At 40.6% G+C, this 21,464-nt stretch overlaps 1 protein-coding gene across 1 annotated transcript; it reads right to left on the reverse strand.

The window, feature by feature from the left end:
* Nucleotides 1–2,070: 2,070 nt before the first annotated feature.
* ammecr1 (AMMECR nuclear protein 1) lies at nt 2,071–17,306 on the reverse strand. Its single transcript, XM_068729411.1, has 6 exons — nt 15,700–17,306; nt 10,007–10,117; nt 8,648–8,762; nt 8,248–8,338; nt 8,027–8,123; nt 2,071–7,012 (listed from the first exon to the last, which is right to left on the reverse strand). The coding sequence occupies exons 1-6, from the start codon at nt 16,200–16,202 to the stop codon at nt 6,898–6,900; spliced, it is 1,032 nt and encodes a 343-aa protein (XP_068585512.1). The 5' UTR covers nt 16,203–17,306; the 3' UTR covers nt 2,071–6,897.
* Between the last annotated feature and the right edge of the window lie 4,158 nt (nt 17,307–21,464).

The raw sequence follows: 21,464 nt of genomic DNA on the forward strand, positions 1-21,464 counted from the left end.
GGAACTGGCAGAGAGGCAGGCCGAGCATGTGCTGTAACCAGCACCAAAGTATGGAATGTTAAAAACGTCAATGGTCGGAGAAACGGTGTTCAAAATCTAAAAGCGTAAGGAATTAAAAATACATTCTAAAATGTTAGGTTTAGAGAGATGATGCACTCTGAAAATATAGTCAAGACATTGACAAGGTTAGAAATAATGATTTTTATTTGAAATATTAATTTTGTTCTTCAAACTTTGCTTTCGTCAAAGAATGCTCCATTTGCAGCAATTACAGCATTGCAGACCTTTGGCATTCTAGCTGTTAATTTGTTGAGGTAATCTGTAGAAATTTCACCCCACGCTTCCTGAAGCACCTCCCACAAGTTGGATTGGCTTGATGGGCACTTCTTGCGTACCATACGGTCAAGCTGCTCCCACAACAGCTCAATGGGGTTGAGATCTGGTGACTGCGCTGGCCACTCCATTACAGACAGCATACCAGCTGCCTGCTTCTTCCCTAAATAGTTCTTGCATAACTTGGAGGTGTGCTTTGGGTCATTGTCCAGTTGTAGGAGGAAATTGGCTCGAATCAAGCGCTGTCCACAGGGTATGGCATGGCGTTGCAAAATGGAGTGATAGCCTTCCTTATTTAAAATCCCTTTTACCTTGTACAAATCTCCCACTTTACCAGCACCAAAGCAGCCCCAGACCATCACATGACCTCCACCATGCTTGACAGATGGCGTCAGGCACTCTTCCAGCATCTTTTCACCTGTTCTGTGTCTCACAAATGTTCTTCTGTGTGATCCAAACAGCTCAAACTTTGATTCGTCTGTCCATAACACTTTTTTCCAATCTTCCTCTGTCCAATGTCTGTGTTCTTTTGCCCATTTCAATCTTTTCTTTTTATTGGTCTCAGATATGGCTTTTTCTTTGTCACTCTGCCTAGAAGGCCAGCATCCCGGAGTCGCCTCTTCACTGTAGACGTTGACACTGGCATTTTGCGGGTACCATTTAAAGAAGCTGCCAGTTGAGGACCTGTGAGGCGTCTATTTCTCAAACTAGAGACTCTAATATACTTGTCTTCTTGCTGAGTTGTGCAAAAAAAAGGTGCTTTTCTTTGAAAAATAAGGACATTTCTAAGTGACCCCAAACTTTTGAACGGTAGTGTATATTTTAAAACAAAGTTGAAAAAAGTAGTCTACATCCAGGTGAGCTGGTCTTTGAGGTAAATGCTAATGTCAGCATGCTAACATGCTCACAAAGCAGGCTGGTTAACACGCTTACGTTTAGCAGGTAATACCATCTTAGTTTAGCTAGTTAGCAATTTTCTAATTAGCACTAAACACAAAGCGCAGCTGGGGCTGATGGGAATGGGAGCAGTGCTTTCGATCAGATCACATGATCTTCATCAGCAGATGGGGTTTGCCCAGATAATGTTCTATATCTGCCGTCACATTAACATTTTCAGTGACTGAGAGCTTCCTTGTTCCGTTTAAACCACGGGATTGTAAAATAATGTTGTATAGCTTGTTTTGGGACACTCAATGGCAACTTTATCAGTTACTGGAGCAAGAAAATCCTCATTTAGCCCACAGCATGCTCTACTGGTATCTGCCCCCAAACCAATAACGTAGGTGCGAATGAAATATACAGCCAGGATAATCCACAGACTTCACTGTGGACCAGTTTTCATTTGAACTAGCTCCTACTAAAGAAACTGTCTCTATGAAAACTGGTGACAGCAAGTTTAGCATTCGACAAAGACGACTAGTACACGGATTCAAACTTTATTACAGATCCTATCAAGCATTGTCCCGTTTCATTTGAGGCCATTCGGTGTCAACTGCACACTGACCACTAACTGATCAGCATGGATCAAGCTGAATATGAGCATGAATAAAGGAAGTGTGAACTGTAACTGACCAAATGACATAATCCAATAATCACTAATCAACTAAAGACCAATTTGGTATCTGGATCTAAAATGTGACCCACTCGCATTCTCAAATTTTGAAATACAAAAATACTGACGTTATCTGTAGGCGTGTGTGCTGAAAGAAAACAGAATGACACATGTTCTCTTCTCAGTTGATTTTGTATTTTTTATTGAATAAATGATTTTAAAAGGTAATAACAATGTTTAAAACTACATTATCTTCACAGCCATTGCTTACTCAGATAACCCATCTATATATATTCTTTCAACCCTGCCAACACTTTTGTTTTACTTACATCTTTTTTTTTTTTTTTACTTTTTTTGTGTGTTTGTTTTTTTTCTTTTGGAGTCATTCTATCTTAATAAATGCCCATTTCAAATATTGTCACACTAACAGCAATTCAATAGGAAAGGAGAAAGGGTCTAGCTCTACAGGGGATGGATTTGAAGTTCCCAGTTCATATTATTCCATCAACATTTTTCAAGTTACTAAAGAAAAAAAGATCCAAAAATCAAAAAGGAAAGGAAATTAAAATTGGTATGAGGAGTTACACCAGGCAACCCTCCCAGCCCATCAGGCCACTGCAACAGAAAAGTAATTTTGTACAGCGACACGTCTTAGAAGTCAGTGTCTCAAAATTTCAGAACATAGAAAACCACTAAAATAATTTTGAAACTAGATCCAAAATATTCTTTTGAAAAGAATTTATTTTGATGTACAAAAACAGTCATTTTCTTTTTTATTTGCTTTTTAGTTTGTTTTTTTTAAATAAAAGCTTCAAACACAAGTTTATTGTAGTTCTTATTTCATTTGTCATTATCATTATTAATATTAATAATTAATTTATTCTTTTTTTGTTTAATTTTTTTATTCATCTATCAGTGCGTTTGTATACCAGTGCAGCTACTGGGTCCAGAGTAACAAAAACAGGCTTTTTCATCTTTAATGGCATAAAAAATAAGGAATCCATCTTTTATACAAAGTATAACTGCTGGTCTTTAGGGAAAAAACATGTGTAAACCCATAAAGCTAGGAGGCACACCATGGGATTTTCATTTTTGTAAATTATAATAATACTAATAATTCTACTACTACTACTACTAATAATAATAATAATAATAATAATAAACAAAACAAGTACTGTAACCACAATTTGCAACCATTTTTTTAACCATCATTGAAGCCATGTATGGCTTCAGAGATGGACTCAATGAAAATTCATTGAAAAATTGGGTCGCTCAATAAGTCAAGACAGTTGAGAAATCACAAAAAAAATAAGACAAAAAAACCCATTTTGTCAATTGCAGGGGTGTCTTTTGGAAGGACAGGAAGCCAGGCCTGAAGAGCAGCATTTGGGCATGGCCGCTGGCATCTTTGGTTCAGTCAAACATACGAAGGTAACATGAGCTTGAGCATTCCACGAAATATGAGAATGACCACACAAGGAATGCTGAGGCTGAACTCTATAACCCTGGTATGGAACCAAAACTCAATCTGCTACAACAAACTACACATGTCGCTCCACAGTATCCCATGAGGTATCAACGCTTTAAACAGTTAAAATCAGTATAGAAGCAGGAGTATTTTCTGCGTTGTTCTACGTAAAACATTAGCTCTGCATCCCGTTACAGGAGACGCTCACCTTCGACAGATAGTTTCGAGGGGTCTGCGACAGCCTCGGAAACGGGACCTTTTCGCTCGTCGACGAATCAAACCGCGCCTTTACAGAGGTCATAACGATTGAGCAGCTAAAAGGAAAATGGAGGATGCGCTCTGAAAAAAGCAGCATCCGATCTTCCCGGAAGGAGGCGATGGGTCACTACTGCTGTCTAACGAACAACACACCTTGACGAACCCGGCCGTGAGGTTGGGCCACAGTGTAGGGTGTAATCAAGGGGAGAGGGAGGCTACGTGTGACTTCGTGTCCTTTCAAACCTGCAGGGGTGTTGACTTGCACTGGTAGGATTAAAAAATAAAAATAAAAACACCTGTTGAACAGATCTGCATATATCAAGGATAGTAAAGGTAACACAAGTAGGACTTTCTCTAAAAGTGTCACTGTTAAATCGCACTGACGGCCATTAACGGTACATTCCGCAGCCCCTATGAGGTGTTTGCTAAAGGGACCTTTTCCTTCTTCATTACCATGTGTTAGAATAGCAGTCTTGTTTTTCCCATAGGGAATTGATCCCAAAGTTGTCCGCATCGGTAAATGAAAGCCCAGAGGCTTGGGGCTACTGTTTGCATCGGTCACATCCTTCAGTATTAAAAATGTGCCGTCACAACTGGATTCACAGCGACACACTCGGAAGAAAATCTTACATGCGGCATCTTTAAGTATGATATGATCAATGAGTCCGCATGACCAGTCACGAGCTGTGACCACCCCAATATGAGGTCCGATAGCACCATATTTGTCTTTTAAATCTCTTAATGGTTAATAAGAGCGTCTAAGCCATAGATCAAGCATATCATGGATAAAACCATAGGTCTCATACTCATACATACATGCAACTAAATACATTGCATGTGTATACAAAGACATATATGTAAAAGAGCATGGTCAATTTGGTTTTGCAGCAGAAGAAATTCAGGTTGTGCTGTGTTAAATGGACCGGGAAACTAACGCCCGACTGCTCCTCTCTTTTCCAGCTTTTGATGTAGCGCGTGAAAGCGTACATTTGACGAGGCATGAAGCCGTCCTCCCGTGGGTTTCAAACATTTAGGGGGTAACGACACCACAGTGCCCGACATTATTTTTAAGAGAATGTGTTTATGTGGGGCTTTCAAAAAACGAAAGAATTGAGGACCAGCAGCTGGGTAAGACATGAGCAGACAGGAGACTGCAGGCATACAGGAAGCCCCGTATGCACGAGAAGTTATTAGCATTCAAGTGAGGAACACAACATCTGAGGCCCTTCCTACACTGTGGTGTGAAGATGGGAAGGTGGGAACGAGCGAAACCCCGGGACAGAGGAGCTAGTCGGAGCGTCGTCCGTCGGTCCATCGTTTACTAGATCATTCGTTTAAGGCAACACAACTTAAATTTGGGTCATTTCGGGTTACTGTGGATGGAGTTCCAAAAGCCCTTGACATTTTTTGCATAAAGAAAAATAACCTGTCAGTTAGTAAAGGCTGTTACCAAGAAAGACGTCATGTAACGAGAACCTCTCAAAATCATTCCAGTCAGCAGAACTAAAGCCGAACCCAAAGCAGGCGGATCGCGATGATCCTCGACAGTTCAAACACTCTGGAACTAGAACTAACCTAGTGTGTGTGCGTGGATGTGACTCACAACAAATAATCGTTGGATGAGAAATGGCTTCTTGAGTCCCAACAAAGCCCTGGCTTCTTATTTGTGGACTTTAAACTGCAAACCGCCGGGCCCCACGCAGAGATCCCACTCCAACTAATTCAACTGTGTTTGCTGTAACCTACTGACAAAAAAACAGCTGACTAAACAGACCACACATTTAAACCTTTCCTGCGCCGTGGACACGCAGATCAACGGGTATCTCGCTGAACAGCAGAGTGTATGGAGGCGGGATGGCGGTGGTGCGGTTTCAACAACTAAATCAACTTGCTGCATCGCCGCAACTGCCTCAGGATCTGACGAGCACGACGACGATGCGTTCCTAAATGACACAAACGTGTTAGTTACATCCCTCCCTTTGTGACAAGCGAGTGACAAATGGTTAGCTATAATCTGAAGAGGCAAGACAAAGTTTTCACGACAATACGGGCGATGTGATCGGCATCCGACTGAAACCGGTGGGTTTGACAGGTTACTCTTACAAAGTGTGGAATAAAAAGAGAATATGTCTTTAGCTATAGCATGTCCCTGTCAAATGACTCCCTGCCAGTAAACTCAGAAACCAACAGACAGTCAATTCAAATGAAAGCACTGCTCATGCAAATTCTTTTTCTTTTTCCTAGCGACCAGTAGTTGTGCCTGCTCACCCTCTCCAATGCGAGGCAATCAAGATCCACTTTACATTAAGAAATCCCCCGCCCTGACGTGATTATCCTCAGACAAAATGGCTTCCTCCGCAGACTACCGTACATTTAAAAAAGTTAAACAAAACAAAAGAGGTAACGCGGCTGAAAGCTCTAGCCAAACAAACTCAGTTCGATGTGTACAGGTTCCACCACAAAACACCACAAATACTAAGGAGGGGATTTTCAAAAACAAAAAATCTCTGTGGGGAATCCAATTTCTAATTCACTACTGGTTTTCATCTTGTGGCAGACCAATATCTATATCCACACACAGAAATACACACACGATTGTGAGCTCAAACAATACACACGACCAGCAAACGGGCATCACAATCCCACAATCCTACCATCTAGACTTTGGAGTATACAGATCCCGATATATACTTCCAACTACAACACTACAAGAGTTAACGAGGCTCAACAGTCAATCAGGTTTTTTTTTTGCGTTTTTTTGAGAGGAGTCAGAATAGAGACGACACAGCCTTTGAGAACTGCAGTTGCCTTGCTACATGGCATAAATGTCTGGATAGTAAATTAAAGAAAAGAAAAAAAATCTTTTTTTTTTATTTTTAGATAATGTGAAATTGTAGCAACGCCTAAACAATATAAGCATGAGACTAATCCACCGAAAAAGACTTCCTTCCATCCACAGAATCAAACACCGGATTAGGTTTGCTGAAAATAATCTAATAGTCGTTTAATTTCCAAAAAGATTAATAGATAGGGGCGTTGTAGATATTGGTATACATATGCTGCAAAAACTTAACCACAGGCAAAGAAAAAGAAATGTGGATTTCTTGCCATAATGATGCTTCGTTGCCACCCGTTGCCATGTCAACGTCTGGGAGACGGCCAGCATGGCAACGGAAACTATCATCATAAAATGGTACAGTAGTAGAAATAGCTAGACCAGGAGGGGGCAGGCTCTCCTGGGAAAAGGTCCGCAGAGAGGTCCAATGATTGGTCATGCGGCTCGCTGTCAGGAATAATGGTTGTAGGGTGGTAGAGGGTGCCCAATGCCATTCTGGTAGTGATGGTGCTGGCGGTGGGCGATGTACTCTGCATAACCCATTGTCATCTTCTCGCTACGGTACCTGAGGATGAGACAGGATGTGTTGGTGAAGGATGGCTGACGTTAACGTTAGGACAGCTAGGATCAGCCACGGTCCGCACCGAAACACAGGACCAAGACGTCTCAGATTTCTTATGAGTACTGCACATATTCAGCATTGTCGGCTCACACCGGACTGTTTTTTTTTGTTTTGTTTTAAAAGTACCCAAATTGATGCAGCACAAGCAGAGATATCGTTTTTTTTTATTCCATGCATTCTTCTTCCCTGTCAAAACCCAGCTCCTACATTACCCATCATGCAACTCAACCGTACAAAGTTCATTTGGAGATGTGTGTGAATTATTCTAAGAGGCTACAGGGGTCTGGTAAGCTCTTCTTTCTAACTTTACAACCACGCAATTTTTTAATTTTCAAACTTCCTGATAAAATTACCTCAAGTGACATCACTTAAGGCAATTTAAAGATTTCACACAGCTGCCTCTGGAGCCATAACAAGCCTTATATTGCTTAATATTTCACATATGCAGAAAATATGTGTACTTATGGAGTTTCCCTTTAAGGGGCAGAGGATATAATATATGGGGTGACCATGGCTAAGTGGAGAGCAGGGGTGTCTTTCAATCAGAGGGTCAGAGGTGCGATCCCCGGCTCCTGCTCCACTAGTCTCATGTCAATGTGTTCTTGAGCAAGACACCTAACCCCCAAAATTGCTCCCGTAGCTGTGCCTACGGTATATAGATAGATACTGAATTGTAAGTCGCTTTGGACAAAAGCGTCTGCTAAATGGCCGTAATGTAAATGTAATGTAATATATACTTCAATCTTTATGTTCAGTTTAATCAATTCTGCTTGGCTGGCAAAACTCTTACATACATATTTAAATGCATTTATTAGTGACTTTGGTCCCCTCAGGTAAAGTTTTAGGACTTTCTGGTCTTATTTCAGGGAATTTGGTTCTAAATAAATGTATGTGGAAACCAGAGTGTACGTCAGTGACACACGATGTCTGTGGGTAATACAGTAAGTGCAATCTTACCTGGTTAACTTAATGGTCTTCCTGAAGTCGTTTGTGATGGGAGCTTTGTAACCTCCCTTTCGTAGTAAGGAATCTATGGTTTGAATGTGGTCCCAACCTTTGTAAAATAAGAGTTTAAATCTCTTTACACATTCCTGAAAAATACACATCGGGCACAACATACGCTGTCTTTTTTAAAAAGCAGATTAGGCTGACATGTCAGGGGCACAAATAGATCTTACCTTGCTCCTTTGCAACCTCTGGTAGATAGGTGGCGGTGCGCTTTGATCCTTTTTCATTGAAAAACTCTATCCTAATACCGTGAACACCCACCTAGAAATCAAGAAGGAAACAAAGTATTTTTAACCCCATATATGGCTCTGTGGACAAAGTCAAAGTTGTAAAAAGAACTAACTTTAATCCAATATAGACATCTGTTTTTTTTGTGCTACCAAACGCAATGTTTTTGCATGATTAGAATTTAATTTAGCTTTAGTCTTCTTGGAAAAAAACAAACCTCAATAAAATGTGGAGGAGCTGCTGTGTATTAATTTGCAGAAAGACTGAGCATTGAAGCACCACACTTTTAAATGCAAATATTATTATTATTATTTTTATTTTTTTTTACAAACCATGTCTTACCTCCCAGTCAAGGTAATCACCGACGTCTTCAAAGTTGGTGAGAAGAGACACTGAGCAGAAGAGGCGAGGCAGCTCATCCCTTGTCATAGGGGGGAAGCGGCTGTCTTTAAGGGCACTGCGGGCACAGAAGCACAAAGAAAACGCCGTTACAAGAGGTCCAATGGTTTGAAAATGCAATGCACTCATAACTTTTTTAAGACTAAGGGCAAATTTCCAACATGTCATGATGGATCAACGATGCCTCGTCTCCACTATAGATTGACCTATGGACGTACAGAGGCCAGCGTGTTCGCAGCATGGACTCTGACCGTGGCTGCTGAGCTGACGTTTGTAATGTGTATATTTGTACACAGCACCGGTAGGAGACTGTGTGTGTGTGTGTGTGTTTACATACATTGGACACGTCAGCTGTGTCTGCCCTCAGGTCAAAAAATGCTGGTGAAGAAATTCCACAGCAGGCATTTGCAGATGGCCACGTGTGCATTGAAGACACTTTCGTTCTCTCTTCGTTTGTTAGATGTAAATATCAGTAAGTAGATTTCTAATTGAAACACTCGACCACCAAAGCCAAGCAGCGCCCAACCGGCGTTCAACCCACCAGCCGGATGAACCACCAACGTGGGTTTAACCCGTGTCACTGTGTTTGTCTGGACTTCCCAAATACAACTACACAAGGACTCTTTTATTATCACAGCTTTACATTTTTTTTTGTATTAAAAACATATTTACAACAGTCCATACATTACAGTTATAGTTGAGTTGTCAATACATTTCATTTGTGTCACTGCCTGTCCTTTTAAAATCTCATGACTGCCAGGTCATCGACACTAAATTATTTTGGCATCTTCTACATCACATCGGTGTTGATAACAAACTGTGTTACCAGCATACTGTAACTGCAGTTTGTCTGACTATTTAACAAAGTGCTTACACATAGACAGTAAACTGTATCCACTTGTCTAAATAAATATATGTCAAAGGAAAATGGTTAATGGAAAAACCTACTTAAAAAGACATTAATAACTTTTGAATATTTTTTTTTGAAGCCCCAGGACCTGGGATCAATGGAGATACGCGCTCCACACAGCGTTACAGCGAGCTACATGAATGAAACAGAACAAAAGTAAATACTATAAGAAACAGAAATTGTGTTGGTTTTTTTTGCACTCATGCACAGGCAAACTATCAGTTCCGGAGGTTATTTACTACTACTGTTGGTACAAAGTCACCCTTGTTGGGGGTCTAAATTCTAATATCCCTGTTGTTCACTTTAATTTACTACTACTTCACTTTTGTACCGTTGCAGCAATCGGTCTACAGCTTGGAAACATAGAAAAGTGACTTTGTATTGTTGCTTACCTGGTAAGGGTGTACTCCCTGAGTCCTGAGTGCAGATTCATGGCAGAAAATGTACCTATACAACCCCTCAACCGCTTGTCTCTGCCTATTTTCCATGTGACAAACAGCGGGCTGAAAAACAACAAGGGATCATGTTTAAGCAGTGGAACTTTGAATAACGTGCACATCCATTGTACATTCCTGTAGGACACAAAAGATGGTTAGTAGCACATATCGGTCAATTCTGATGTCACAGCTGTTCACTTTTGGTGGAATATGCACAATAGTCTTGGATCAGGTTTAACATCGGGCCATGTATTTTTAAAGAGTAACTTTCCACTTTTCATGAAGAGGGATTTTCCAACTTTATTCGGCAACCACTTCAACAATAGCATGTAAATTAGCCTAGCATATTGATCACATTAATCATTTCTGACATGATCAGATATAAAGATGCATCACTTGTCTTCATTAACAAAATGAGTTAATGACAATGAATAACCCAATAAATAATGCATAACAGAACCCAACAGTTTTCCAGCACAGTATACAATGATAACAGGTGAAAGCTATCTCATTTGGGTTTGCAGAAGTAATGTTCACTGCATGCACATCTGGTGGAGCAAACAGTTTTACCCATTATAGCGGTCTACACTGGCTGCATAACTCCTGCTTCAATGCAACCGAAAGTGTCTTTTTTTATGTTTCAGTGTACTCTCTGCCACAAAACTACAATGATTGTGTATTTTGTTGAGTGTTGTCAAGATGCGTCAGATCCACTGTGACCCTGACTGCTTCTGCCCGGGTTGCTCGACAGTAAATGGAAGAATTCATTTTGATCTTCACTGCGGAAAGTTAATCCCACTGATTTACTGTCGCTTGTCCTCTGATGCCAAGTAATGCCTCGTTCACTCTACACGACTTCAGCCCAGATTCTCTGCTCACCGACGTCTGGAAACGGGCCATTACGTGAACTGATGACATCAACAAAAATAACTACACTACGCCTGTGTCACTTATTGCATGCGTTTTCATGAAAAACATAGTTTGGATTCCAGGTGAAGGATCTTGTGATATGTGAACCTCTGTCGCCGGTCAGTCATGAAGTGTGACAACCACACACTCCTAGACTCCCGATTACAGAGCAGCAAATTGTGTGGACGGAACAGCGATCTGACGACTTTGACGGTCGCGTAGTGTGAACTTGGCTTAACATACCATAGTAGGGCTCCACTCTTTCCTCCCTCTCTTTGAAATGAGCACAAGTCCAATTTAAAGGACATCAGTTAAATTCAAATTCAGCTTGACACCTTCATATTTCAGCAGTTACTTGCATCACTGATTCATCCTTTGGTAATGGATTTGATAACCGATTATTTAACAGAAACAAGTATTTTCTTGTCTTCTACACAACTAAGACACTCGTTACAACTGTATAGATTTTTTTTTGACTTGTTGTAATTTATTTTTTTTTATAAATGGATCAATACAGAGCCTCTGCGTTTTCTATAGGTGGGACTACTTATTTAGCTACTTGGTGAAGTTTTTTTCTCTCTCTTCCTTTATAAATGAAAATGAAACCTTTTAAAAAAAAAAAAAAAAAAAAAAAAAAAAAAACTTTTGAAGGGAGAAAAGGGGGAAAAAAAGCTTGTGTTTTCGCTGATGAAGAAATTTTCAGTACCAGAACCAATACTGATGTTTTTGGTTTAATCCATTAAGTCTTGAGCTATACTGTTAAAAAAGGTTTTGAAAGTCCAATTTTACAAAAAGAAACATACATAAGACACTTTCTCTTTGAACATATCTTAAATTTTATTTTTAGCGTCTTCACATATGAAACAACTGTTTTACAAAACCCAAATTTTGATTTCTGACTCAAAGTTCCAGTAATTAAAAAAAAAAAAGTTAATTACAAAGGGAAAAAAAATTACAGCTACAGACAGGCCATCGGTGCAAGTAGTCTCATGAAAAACGATGCTGTTTCTAATGGCCACCGCTGTAGACTTTGATGTCTTACAGGAGTTTCACCCAGCAGTTCCTCAGAGAACCTGTGCATGGTAACTGTGCTGTGGCTTCATTATACCTTTCCTGGAACATCTCCCCCTTCTCCTCCAGTAAGGAAACACTGGTGTCTTCTGGTGTTGTCGTCAAAGTGGGGTGACGACAGAAGAAAGGGTCGACGTAGAAAAGACAAGATTGCTAGTGTTCACCAATTGGTAGCACAATGGATGAGATAACATGTAACAAGATAACACCAGATAACATGATAACAAGGTAGCATGTTTGCTAGCTAGTTTGTAAACTTCTGAATTGCAGTCTTTAACTTTGTTTAGCTTAATAAAGCTACAAAATGTAAGTAGCTTACAATATACACATCTATGTTAGCAAGCATTACATTATAGAGGTGTCAATTAACATTACCCAATAAGAGACTACATTTGCCTTGTTAAGTTATACAACCTGTCATCCAAAGTAAGCTAGCTAAATTAGTTGTTGAGATATGCTAACGTACCTGCAGCAGCGCTAGCTGGCTAGCGTGGTCCGTTGGTCTTCTTGAAGCAAAAAGTTAAGAAATGTCTGCTGTGTTGGTGCTTCTTGAAGCAGCTAGTGTGTGCTTTTTTAAAATTACTAAATACCAACAACAGCCGGTCTAAACAGCAAAAACACACTGCCATTATGACTTAAGATAAAGAGCACATTTACAAGAAGCAAGAGCTCCCATTTCTAAATTTTAGTACCACCGTCTCCCAAAAAAGATCACGAAATGATCCCGATTTGAAGCCCTGACTTGTTTACCGGCTAACTTTGCAGAGCACTGTGTCTATGTCAAATGTTGGAGTTGTTCTGAGCATTTCAATAATTCAATCTGACAAGGCCCCCAAGTGAAGGACGTGTCGAGTACACCACAGACCATAATTTGTGAGTTTCTCAAACTTATGGGAGTTTTGACATTGGCGGGCATTGGCCTACTACATTTCCTAGTCAGGACTGGCTGGCTGGCTTTAGACCTTGGTTTCTATATAGTGACGGTTAAGGTGCAATCCAGTTTGTTCACTCTTGAAGACTGACAAACTTGAGTTCAACTCAAACAGGATGCATTTCTCTAAGAGAGGTTGGGAAGTTCAGATTTTGCATGATCAGAACTAAAATGATTGTGTATGTTTAAAAAAAAATATATATATTTCTAGAGCATCCAATGGCTTTCTGAGCCCTTTATCAACAGTTTCCATACGTCCCTGCTTGAGGAGATTACACACTTTACAGTGTTCCAACGATGACAGAAAAAATACAAAAGGGAAATTCACAAGTCTACATAGCAACACGGTCTTTGTTCAACATCATTATGTTAATGATTTGTTACGATGAAAAGGAGCTATTACAGCTTAACAGTAAGCTATTATTGTATTATTTAGAAAGTCAGCAGCATTAATATGTATTAAGGCTTAATGATTAGCATGGACATTGGGACTGGGCCATGAAGTAAGGGTCCTCAAAAGTAAGTTTTAGATGAAAACATCAACACTCAGAGAAAACTCCAAGAAAGGACTGAGAACATATTCTGTGGTGGCTCACATATTTGAGTGTCGACTTGTGCATTCATTAATAGAGGCAGCCATGTATTAAATCCAGAATGTATGAAATGAATTCGCAAAAAAAAGAAGAAAAAAAAGTGTTGGCTATGCATTTCTCCATTATCTGACAAGTTTTTGGTTATTACAGCTGACGCCAAAAACACGGCACAGCGAGCTGCATCCACTCTGTCTGGGACATGTCAAATCATTGTTTGGCGTTTGCCACATCACTGTCAGTATTGAACGGTTCTCATATTTGAATGTGTAAAGCCTTTTGTCTGGAATTTGCTGAGGTGATTTTAAGTTGACACTAGATAAGAGATGTTAGTGTGGTAGTTATTTTTAGGATACACTTAGAATTAATGGCTCCAATGTGTTGCATTTTCCTCAAAGGGTTAACATACAAGAAGGTCATCATGCTGTGTATATTTCCTTATCTTTGATATTGAAAAAAAAAATGACATGAGTGCGAGTGTGAGTGTGTGAGAGAGAGTGAGAGTGAGAGTGAGAGTGAGAGAGAGAGAGAGAGAGAGAGAGAGAGATTAAGGTTCAGACAGGGGCTGTCTGGCTGCACTGTCAAGCATGCCATATAGCATGAATTTTACATATACTTACATATACAGTGTGTATGAGGGATTGTTGCCCATAATAAATAATGATTACCTGCAAACACCCTGAGAGTGTTGAAACTGTTTACATAAATACACACCAATTCACAACCCATCATAAGCATCTGAATTGTGTAAAACATCTTTAGTGTCAGCATGGTGACGTGAAAGAGTGCCTGTCACTTAAACGTGTTACATGACAGCAGAAAGACACATTTTAAAAACACAATAAAGCAACTCCTGTGACTGTTTTCACTGTTCTGATGAATTTAAACATGGTACCTGTCATTCCAAAGTGTCTTTTCTCATTTCAGGTCAATACACAGGAATAGTAAACTGTAATTGTGATCCCTTCAGTAGCTCGTAATGTAAGTAAAACGGCCGCAAAGTAATTTGCTATCACATTACAACGCTCGACTAAGGTGGGGTCAAAATGTTTCAGTGGAGGGCGCAGGAGTGCGGTTACCGGCAGGAAACATACATGTATTAATCGTACTGTTAATTTACTCATAATACAAAAACAAAATCGTTTTCAGCGAATGCTTTAAATTATTAAACACTATGTGTTTGTTATATTTAACACTGAATTGTAGTTAAAGGTTGGTATATGGAATGCTTGGGACTGCTTAGTACTTAGCAAGAACCACATTTTCTTTGTTGGTTTGTGCTAAAGTCGGTTAACGTTAGTGTCCCTTAATTCGACATCACACTTGACGTTACCAAACAAAACCTGCTGTAAACCGCGCGAGTAGTATGGCAGGTTATCTGCTCGTGATGACAGAGAGCCTTTGAAGACATACACTTTTAAATTAATTAATTAACGTTACCGCAAGCCCATTGGTGCTTCGTTGCTAAACTAATGTAGCTCGTAGCTAACACAGCTAAGCCTGGTATGTGGCAATCCAGAGTTCATTGAGGGCAACATAAAAGATTAAAACTTCTAATTTAACTTTTAATGATTTGCATTTTCGTGGTTCAAGTGTTATATCTTAACTAGCAAAACCGCTTCAGTTGAACCGAAAAATATGATGTTATCTTTCTCGCTCCACCCTTTCTTTTAAGTGTTGGTGGCTAAGAGAGCTAACATTAGTAGCAAACAGGCTTAACGTTAGCCAGTGTTTTTCGAGTTACACAACCAGTATCTCCAAATTATTATTTTTTTTCACCAAGAATCTTAGCGACGCACAATATTAAAGTAGATTTCTTCATTCAGGGATAGGTGACATAGCATGGTAATATCATATATCATTCATTTTAACGTTAACGTTAGCATAGCGCCGCTGAGGGCCAGTGCCGACAGTCTCTTCGACAGGCCGCAAATTCCAACTTGGACAAATTAAGCTCTGATCGCGAGCTTTTCACATCAAATTCATTGTAAGTAAAATGTTTTTCCGATGTGACAGTTTGTGCCCTTAACACCGAAGCAGCATCCAGAGGCAATCCCGTCAACTGTACCACAAAATACATTTGTTTGGAGATTACATCAAGGAGCTTTGACATGCAACAAAACAACAAAAGACAAAAAAATACTCACTAGGGATCATTTGTAAACCTGGGTGTTCTCGGAGGTTGGTATCCGTACAGATGGCAATAAAGCACGTCAAAACAGAAGCAGCACATCTCCGCTGAGACGACCATTTTTCTGCCTCCACTTCCCGAACCAGGTCCCGAGCTGATATTAGGGGAGAGGCCGGATGAAGAGTAACCGGCCGGGGCTGTGGACAGAGCGTTTGTGCCGCTGATACCGCCACCACCGCTACCACCACTACTACTACTACTGCTGCTGCTGCTGCTAACGTTACCCCCGGGTCCCCCCAGGCCGTTGGCTCTGCTCACGTTCGCCGCTGCTGCAACGGTGGCTGAGGAGCCAATCCCCAACTCCGAGCCACAATGTCCGGTTCCTGCCACCCCGCTTCCCGCCCCCACCCCGCCGGGACCCCCCGACCCGGGCGATCCCGACAGTTTCTGCTTCTTCACCCCGCAGCACCCGGCCGCCATCTTGGAACAATCTGCACCGACACACCGCTTCCGACCCATAACCGTCACCGCGGGAAGGGTGGGGGGGACGCCGAGCAGACGTAGAAATCCCACTGCGCTGATACGTGTGACGGACAATACTCCACTTTCACTCTTTTATTTTTTTGTCGGACGACGAAATAACCGATGTGGTGAGAAGACTGCAATGTCACCCTAGCGTTGCCTTTAAAAATGCGTGACTTTGCTACGCAAAATCCATAGTTGGACGAGCGTTTTTTCCTTGAGTAGTAAGCCAGTCCAGCTTTGGACCACGGTGTTCCAGTGGATCACCGATAACGTCAAGTCCAAGCCAAATATTCACCCCGTTTCCTTAACACGACACCACCCGAGGCGATATTAGTCAGTTCCGCTTAAAACATACAATTTCAGGGAGTGCACAGTCGGAACAGGCCGCAGATAACAGTAGTCGGGCGGTCCAGATGTGAAGCCGATAGCCAGTGCGCTGTAGCCCAGCCGCACACCTCTCCAAGTGGAAGCCGGGAGCTTGAGTACGCAGGACCCATAAGCTTCAGCACGAATTGCGCACAATGTCTTGGACAGCGTAGCTTCTCATTGCACCAGCGTGTTTTGCCACTGCCTCACGAACTTCTAACTGCACAACAGGCCCAGTTTGTTGGAATATTCCGGACGCTGGGATAACGCAGAGTAAAATGGCATCTGACAATGAGGGGTTATATGGCACAATGAAACGCGTCAGCGCCGAGCAAGTCATTTCAGTAACGTTAGCCCACAGTCTGCACCTGCATTATGCCTGTTCTTGGACCTGGTTTAAAAAAAAAGGAGGAGAAAAATCTCAATGCCAGCTCCGCGTCAAATGTAGAACTGAAAGTTTTCAGTGTAGGTTTGTTTGGAGGCTGTCATCCGTTCATGGGGATACATATAGAAGAGCATTCTAGTCCGCGAGCCGTGAGAAATCCTCCGGGTTTGGCAACCCTCGCTCCGCACCCGCCTCTCAGCTGCTACCATTCAGCGCTGTTCGGGTGAAAACCCTGCGATCAGTCTGTGTGTGTGCACAAGCATCGGTGTCGTCTGCACGCCGGAAGCGGATTCAGAAAGTGCGTTGCGCCCAGTTGCAACACATCCTGCGTAGATACTTCTGGGGGTATCAAATGTGCAATTTAGAATAAGTGGACGGTGCCGTGGAAGCATGCGCGCTCCCGACGGTCATACGCGTGCATGGTGAAGTATCGGTATCCCCGAGATGTTAAAGGCACGGTCTATCTGGGCCTATTTAGATTTTCCGCATTAGTCCTGTAAAGGGAATTGTCTTTGCATTTCAGTAAGATGGTTCATCCCTTCCTTTATTTGAGTCTCTATGGTTCAAATACTAAACAAAGGTTACAGACTAAGGCACTTTCTTTTTAAACTGTTCCTGTTAAAGTAATTTGTCATTTTGGTTTCATTCCACGTGGCTTGCATGGAATCTTGTATATATGAAATTTGCTTTTCAGGGCCCACCGGAAGAAATTCTGGGCCTCATGGACACAGCTTTCTTGGCACCCGAAAACAGTAAATAAATATGACAGCTGTAATAACTTGATCATAACTCATCCTTCTTCAAAGTTTATGGGCCAGCTTGATTTTAAAACTTTGGCAAAGCTGCATATTTTGGAAGAAAAAAAAGTAGCTCAAGACAGTGTTTAGTATCCAAACAATCATCAGTATTTACCACAGTAAATTATCTCAGAGGAAGGTGCTCCCTGTGGCTCAGCCTTTAAAGCCTCACTGACAGAAGACTACCTTGTATGTTAATGTTTACAGTAGCCTTTAATATCCTCAGTGCTATCTGCTTCATGTGTGCTGTTGATTCTCATAACACAACCAGCGGCAATCAAACTGATGTAAACAACGGCACTATTGCAGTGCCAAAATAGTGCTTGTGCTTATATTAAACATGTCTTTATGTTCATTCAGCGTCACTTTGCTTTGTCTTTATTCCCACTTAATGTCGACTCCAGACATATTTGAGTTAATCATCTAGGCCAAAGCACTAAAGAGCAACCCACAGACCCCCTCCCATGAGCCTCATGGCTGACTCAGCGTGAGACTTCAAGCCTGTTTTAAAATGTATACCTAATTATTGTTGGCTCTTGTGAATATTGACTGAGCATCTGCCTGGTAACAGGCCTCTTTGAGCAGACCAAAGTACATATTAGGTTTTATTTAGTTTAAGCAACCATCATTCTCCTGCATGAATGACTTTCTCGCATGTTTTCTGTTTAACTTTTTGTAGAAAATGATTCAAGAAAACATGTATATCTTACAGAAACTGATGATACTCGATTGCCTGATTTGGATTTACTTTTAGACAAATTTTCATTACATTTGTATTGTAAATGAGACACTTGCTCTTCCGAGCAAACGACAGCAAAGCCCTTGAAAATCATTGCGTCCTGTCTTTTCAATTTATAGTCAAACGTGATATAATGCAACACTATATGATTGCTTTATTGTCACATTCAGTATAATATGACCATTTTAGACATACTATCCTATGACTTGTATTACATCTTATTTTGACATGCTATACTACAACGTTTTTAGGACTTTCTCGTTCTATAATGACTTTTTCAGCATACTTTATTATGACTTTATGATTTTTTTCTAAACACTATACCAGGACTTTTGAAATATTTTTTTAACATACTTTAAAAAATGACCTTATTTGACATCCTATACTATGATTTTTACATGACACACAATACTATGACCTTTTTTATTATGACATACTGCACTCTGACCTTTTAGTTAATTTGTCATGACTTACTATACTTTGACTTTTTAAAACTTTTTATTACATACAATACTATTACTTTTTTCAACATACTGAAGCAATTACAGTTCAGCACATAAGTAATGAAAAATGTATACAACAAAAAAAAACTTTGCTTCAAGTAGGCTACCTTCTTGACTCTTCAATAAGGCCGATGTTATTCTTTTTTTCATTGTCAACAAATCCGATGCAAGGTCCAAAATCAACAAAGAATTTGTCCGTTCTCTCATTATGTTACAATTTCCCTACGACTCCCTACTGAAGACGTATATCTTTTCAAACGCATCAAAAATGTTTAATTAAATTTTAAGTAGTTTCTCAAACCATTTGGACACAGCAGTTTTAAGCAAATGTTACCCAAAAATGCGTTGTTATGGACTATTTTTAGCCGTGGATTTATACACATTTGGTGCTCTAGTGAATTTACGTTAAGACAGTGTAAGTGTCAGTCAGTCAAAATAAACTACAGAGCCCATGTTTATCAGAATAACGCAACATATTTGGGGGAACATAGTGTGGCTCACTGGTGTGTTTTGAATAGTTCCTGGAAAACAATGGAGCTCTATGTAGAGGCATAAGCTACAAAGCCAATATTTGTTGGCAGTCAAACACTGTACAGATGCTTTTATTTCTAAAACAATATAGTGAACACTCAGGCTGTGCTTGCTCTGCAGGGTAGAGTTTCAGAAAAGAAGTGCTTGAAGCAGTTCTTCTTCTTTGTCTTCTTCTTGGGTTCCATGTCGTCTGAAAATCAAAAGGATTTTTCAGTAGAATCCACAACAATGTGAAATAACTCCACAATTGAATGGATGGGCGAGCACTTGACTCGGAGTGATCCTCTTGTTGGCATCCATTTCAAGCATTGCCTTCAGCAGGTGAAGTGTAGGAGGGATGAGGAGAAAAACTGAATCAAAAAAACATTCTAACTTCCCTTACACCCCCTCTATCTCCCAGTGAGGTACTAACCTGATGCCAACATCTCTGTGACATTAAGATCCTGCAGATTAATTTGTTTTTTTTTACAACTTTGTCAACATACTATTCTATGACTTTTTTATGACTTTTTGTCATTCTATACTATAGCTTGTTTTACAACTTTTTTCGACATACTCTACTATGACTTTTCTTAGGACTTTAATCATCATTTCATACTTTTTTCTGCATACTTCATGACTTTTTATGACTTTTTGACATACTATGAGATTCCGCACTGTAAAGTCTATAGATTTATTAGCTCTGATGTGGAATTTCAGCAATGGTTGACTTCTGACTTATATTTCAATGACAAAGTTTTACAGCAAAATACTTAAATTCACTCTAATTACCTGATACTCAGCAGACTTCATTATTTTAGCTACTTTACATAGATTGCAGTTTTTTTTATCATCATTACATTTTCCACAGTTAATAGAAAACCCCATCATAAAACGTTTAGCTCGGCAGAGCGTGAAGCTGGTATGCCCCATTCATGCACCCATTGGATTTTAGGCATGGATGATTACAATGTGATCCACCCCGTGTAGAGTGTCTTTTGAAACTACAGCAGGAAAGGGAAGCAGTCTGCTCTTCCTCCCATTCCAGCGACAGAATCAGAGCAGGCCCTGCTATTCAAGGTCAAGGAGGCTTCACAAGCCAAATAGGCGGAGCTGAGAGCATTATTCTTGCCATTACAATCTTCCTATTTAGGAAAAGTGCCCACATACGCAATTATCACTTAGTGTATATGTGGAGACAGTTGACCGGTTTGTTCCATTCATTCGCTCTCCGTTCTATTATTGGGAGCAGAGATAATCGGGCATGTTGCTATTGGGCCTCGTGGTGGAATTTCCCGTAGCAGCAGGACTCACTCGCCTCTGAGTCTCTGTGTACAGTAGCTGACTGAAGACAGAGAGTGAGACGTAGTCACGATGATTCAAATGAACAGGATGTTCAGTAAAACTTCAGAGGTGCAGGAATATGACTGTTTTACTTCCGCATATACTGGCTATAGTATCGATATCAATGACCCAATTATTACTTCTCCAGTCTCCTGCTGGGATTACTGGATATCAAAATAATAATTTACTCATGTTTCAGCACAAAATCTCTCCACTCGCTCAAGTTTCAAGGCCTTATGGATTCCCTCCACCTTGTGTATTATTATTACCTCTATGGTTTCACCTGCTCAGCAATGGCTGATACATAATCTATATGATGGATACTCAAGCCAGCAACCAGCATCAAAACACATTTTGACAAGAATTTGCAATGTGATATGAAACATGTCAAAATGTCACTCCCATAATCTGCTCATACTGTGAAAATGTGACTTCATTGTTTTTTTGTATGTGTGGGTACGGCAGCCTCTGTCACAGGAGGGATGGAGGCTGAGTCAGACATCTGTGTTGAAGAGGATAAGCTCTATCAGTGTTGTTGCAGCTTCCCGTGGTGACAAGGTTGATAAAAGTCACGGATTGCATATAGGACCTAGCTACAACAGCGCTGTGGTG

This window comes from Cebidichthys violaceus, unplaced genomic scaffold (genome assembly GCF_023349555.1).
Source record: "Cebidichthys violaceus isolate CVI_PGR_0920_01 unplaced genomic scaffold, fCebVio1.0.p SCAF_46, whole genome shotgun sequence".
In the NCBI taxonomy this organism is placed as follows: Eukaryota; Metazoa; Chordata; class Actinopteri; order Perciformes; family Stichaeidae; genus Cebidichthys; species Cebidichthys violaceus.

What these genes read in the sequence shown, in the direction of transcription:
- ammecr1 (XM_068729411.1), bottom strand. Translation starts at nt 16,202, where the DNA reads ATGGGTCGGAAGCGGTGTGTCGGTGCAGATTGTTCCAAGATGGCGGCC. An exon ending in AGAGGTTGCAAAGGAGCAAG is followed by an intron (nt 8,124 to 8,247) that starts GTAAGATCTATT and finishes TATTTTACAAAG; the next exon opens with GTTGGGACCACATTCAAACC. An exon ending in AAGACCATTAAGTTAACCAG is followed by an intron (nt 7,013 to 8,026) that starts GTAAGATTGCAC and finishes TCTCATCCTCAG; the next exon opens with GTACCGTAGCGAGAAGATGA.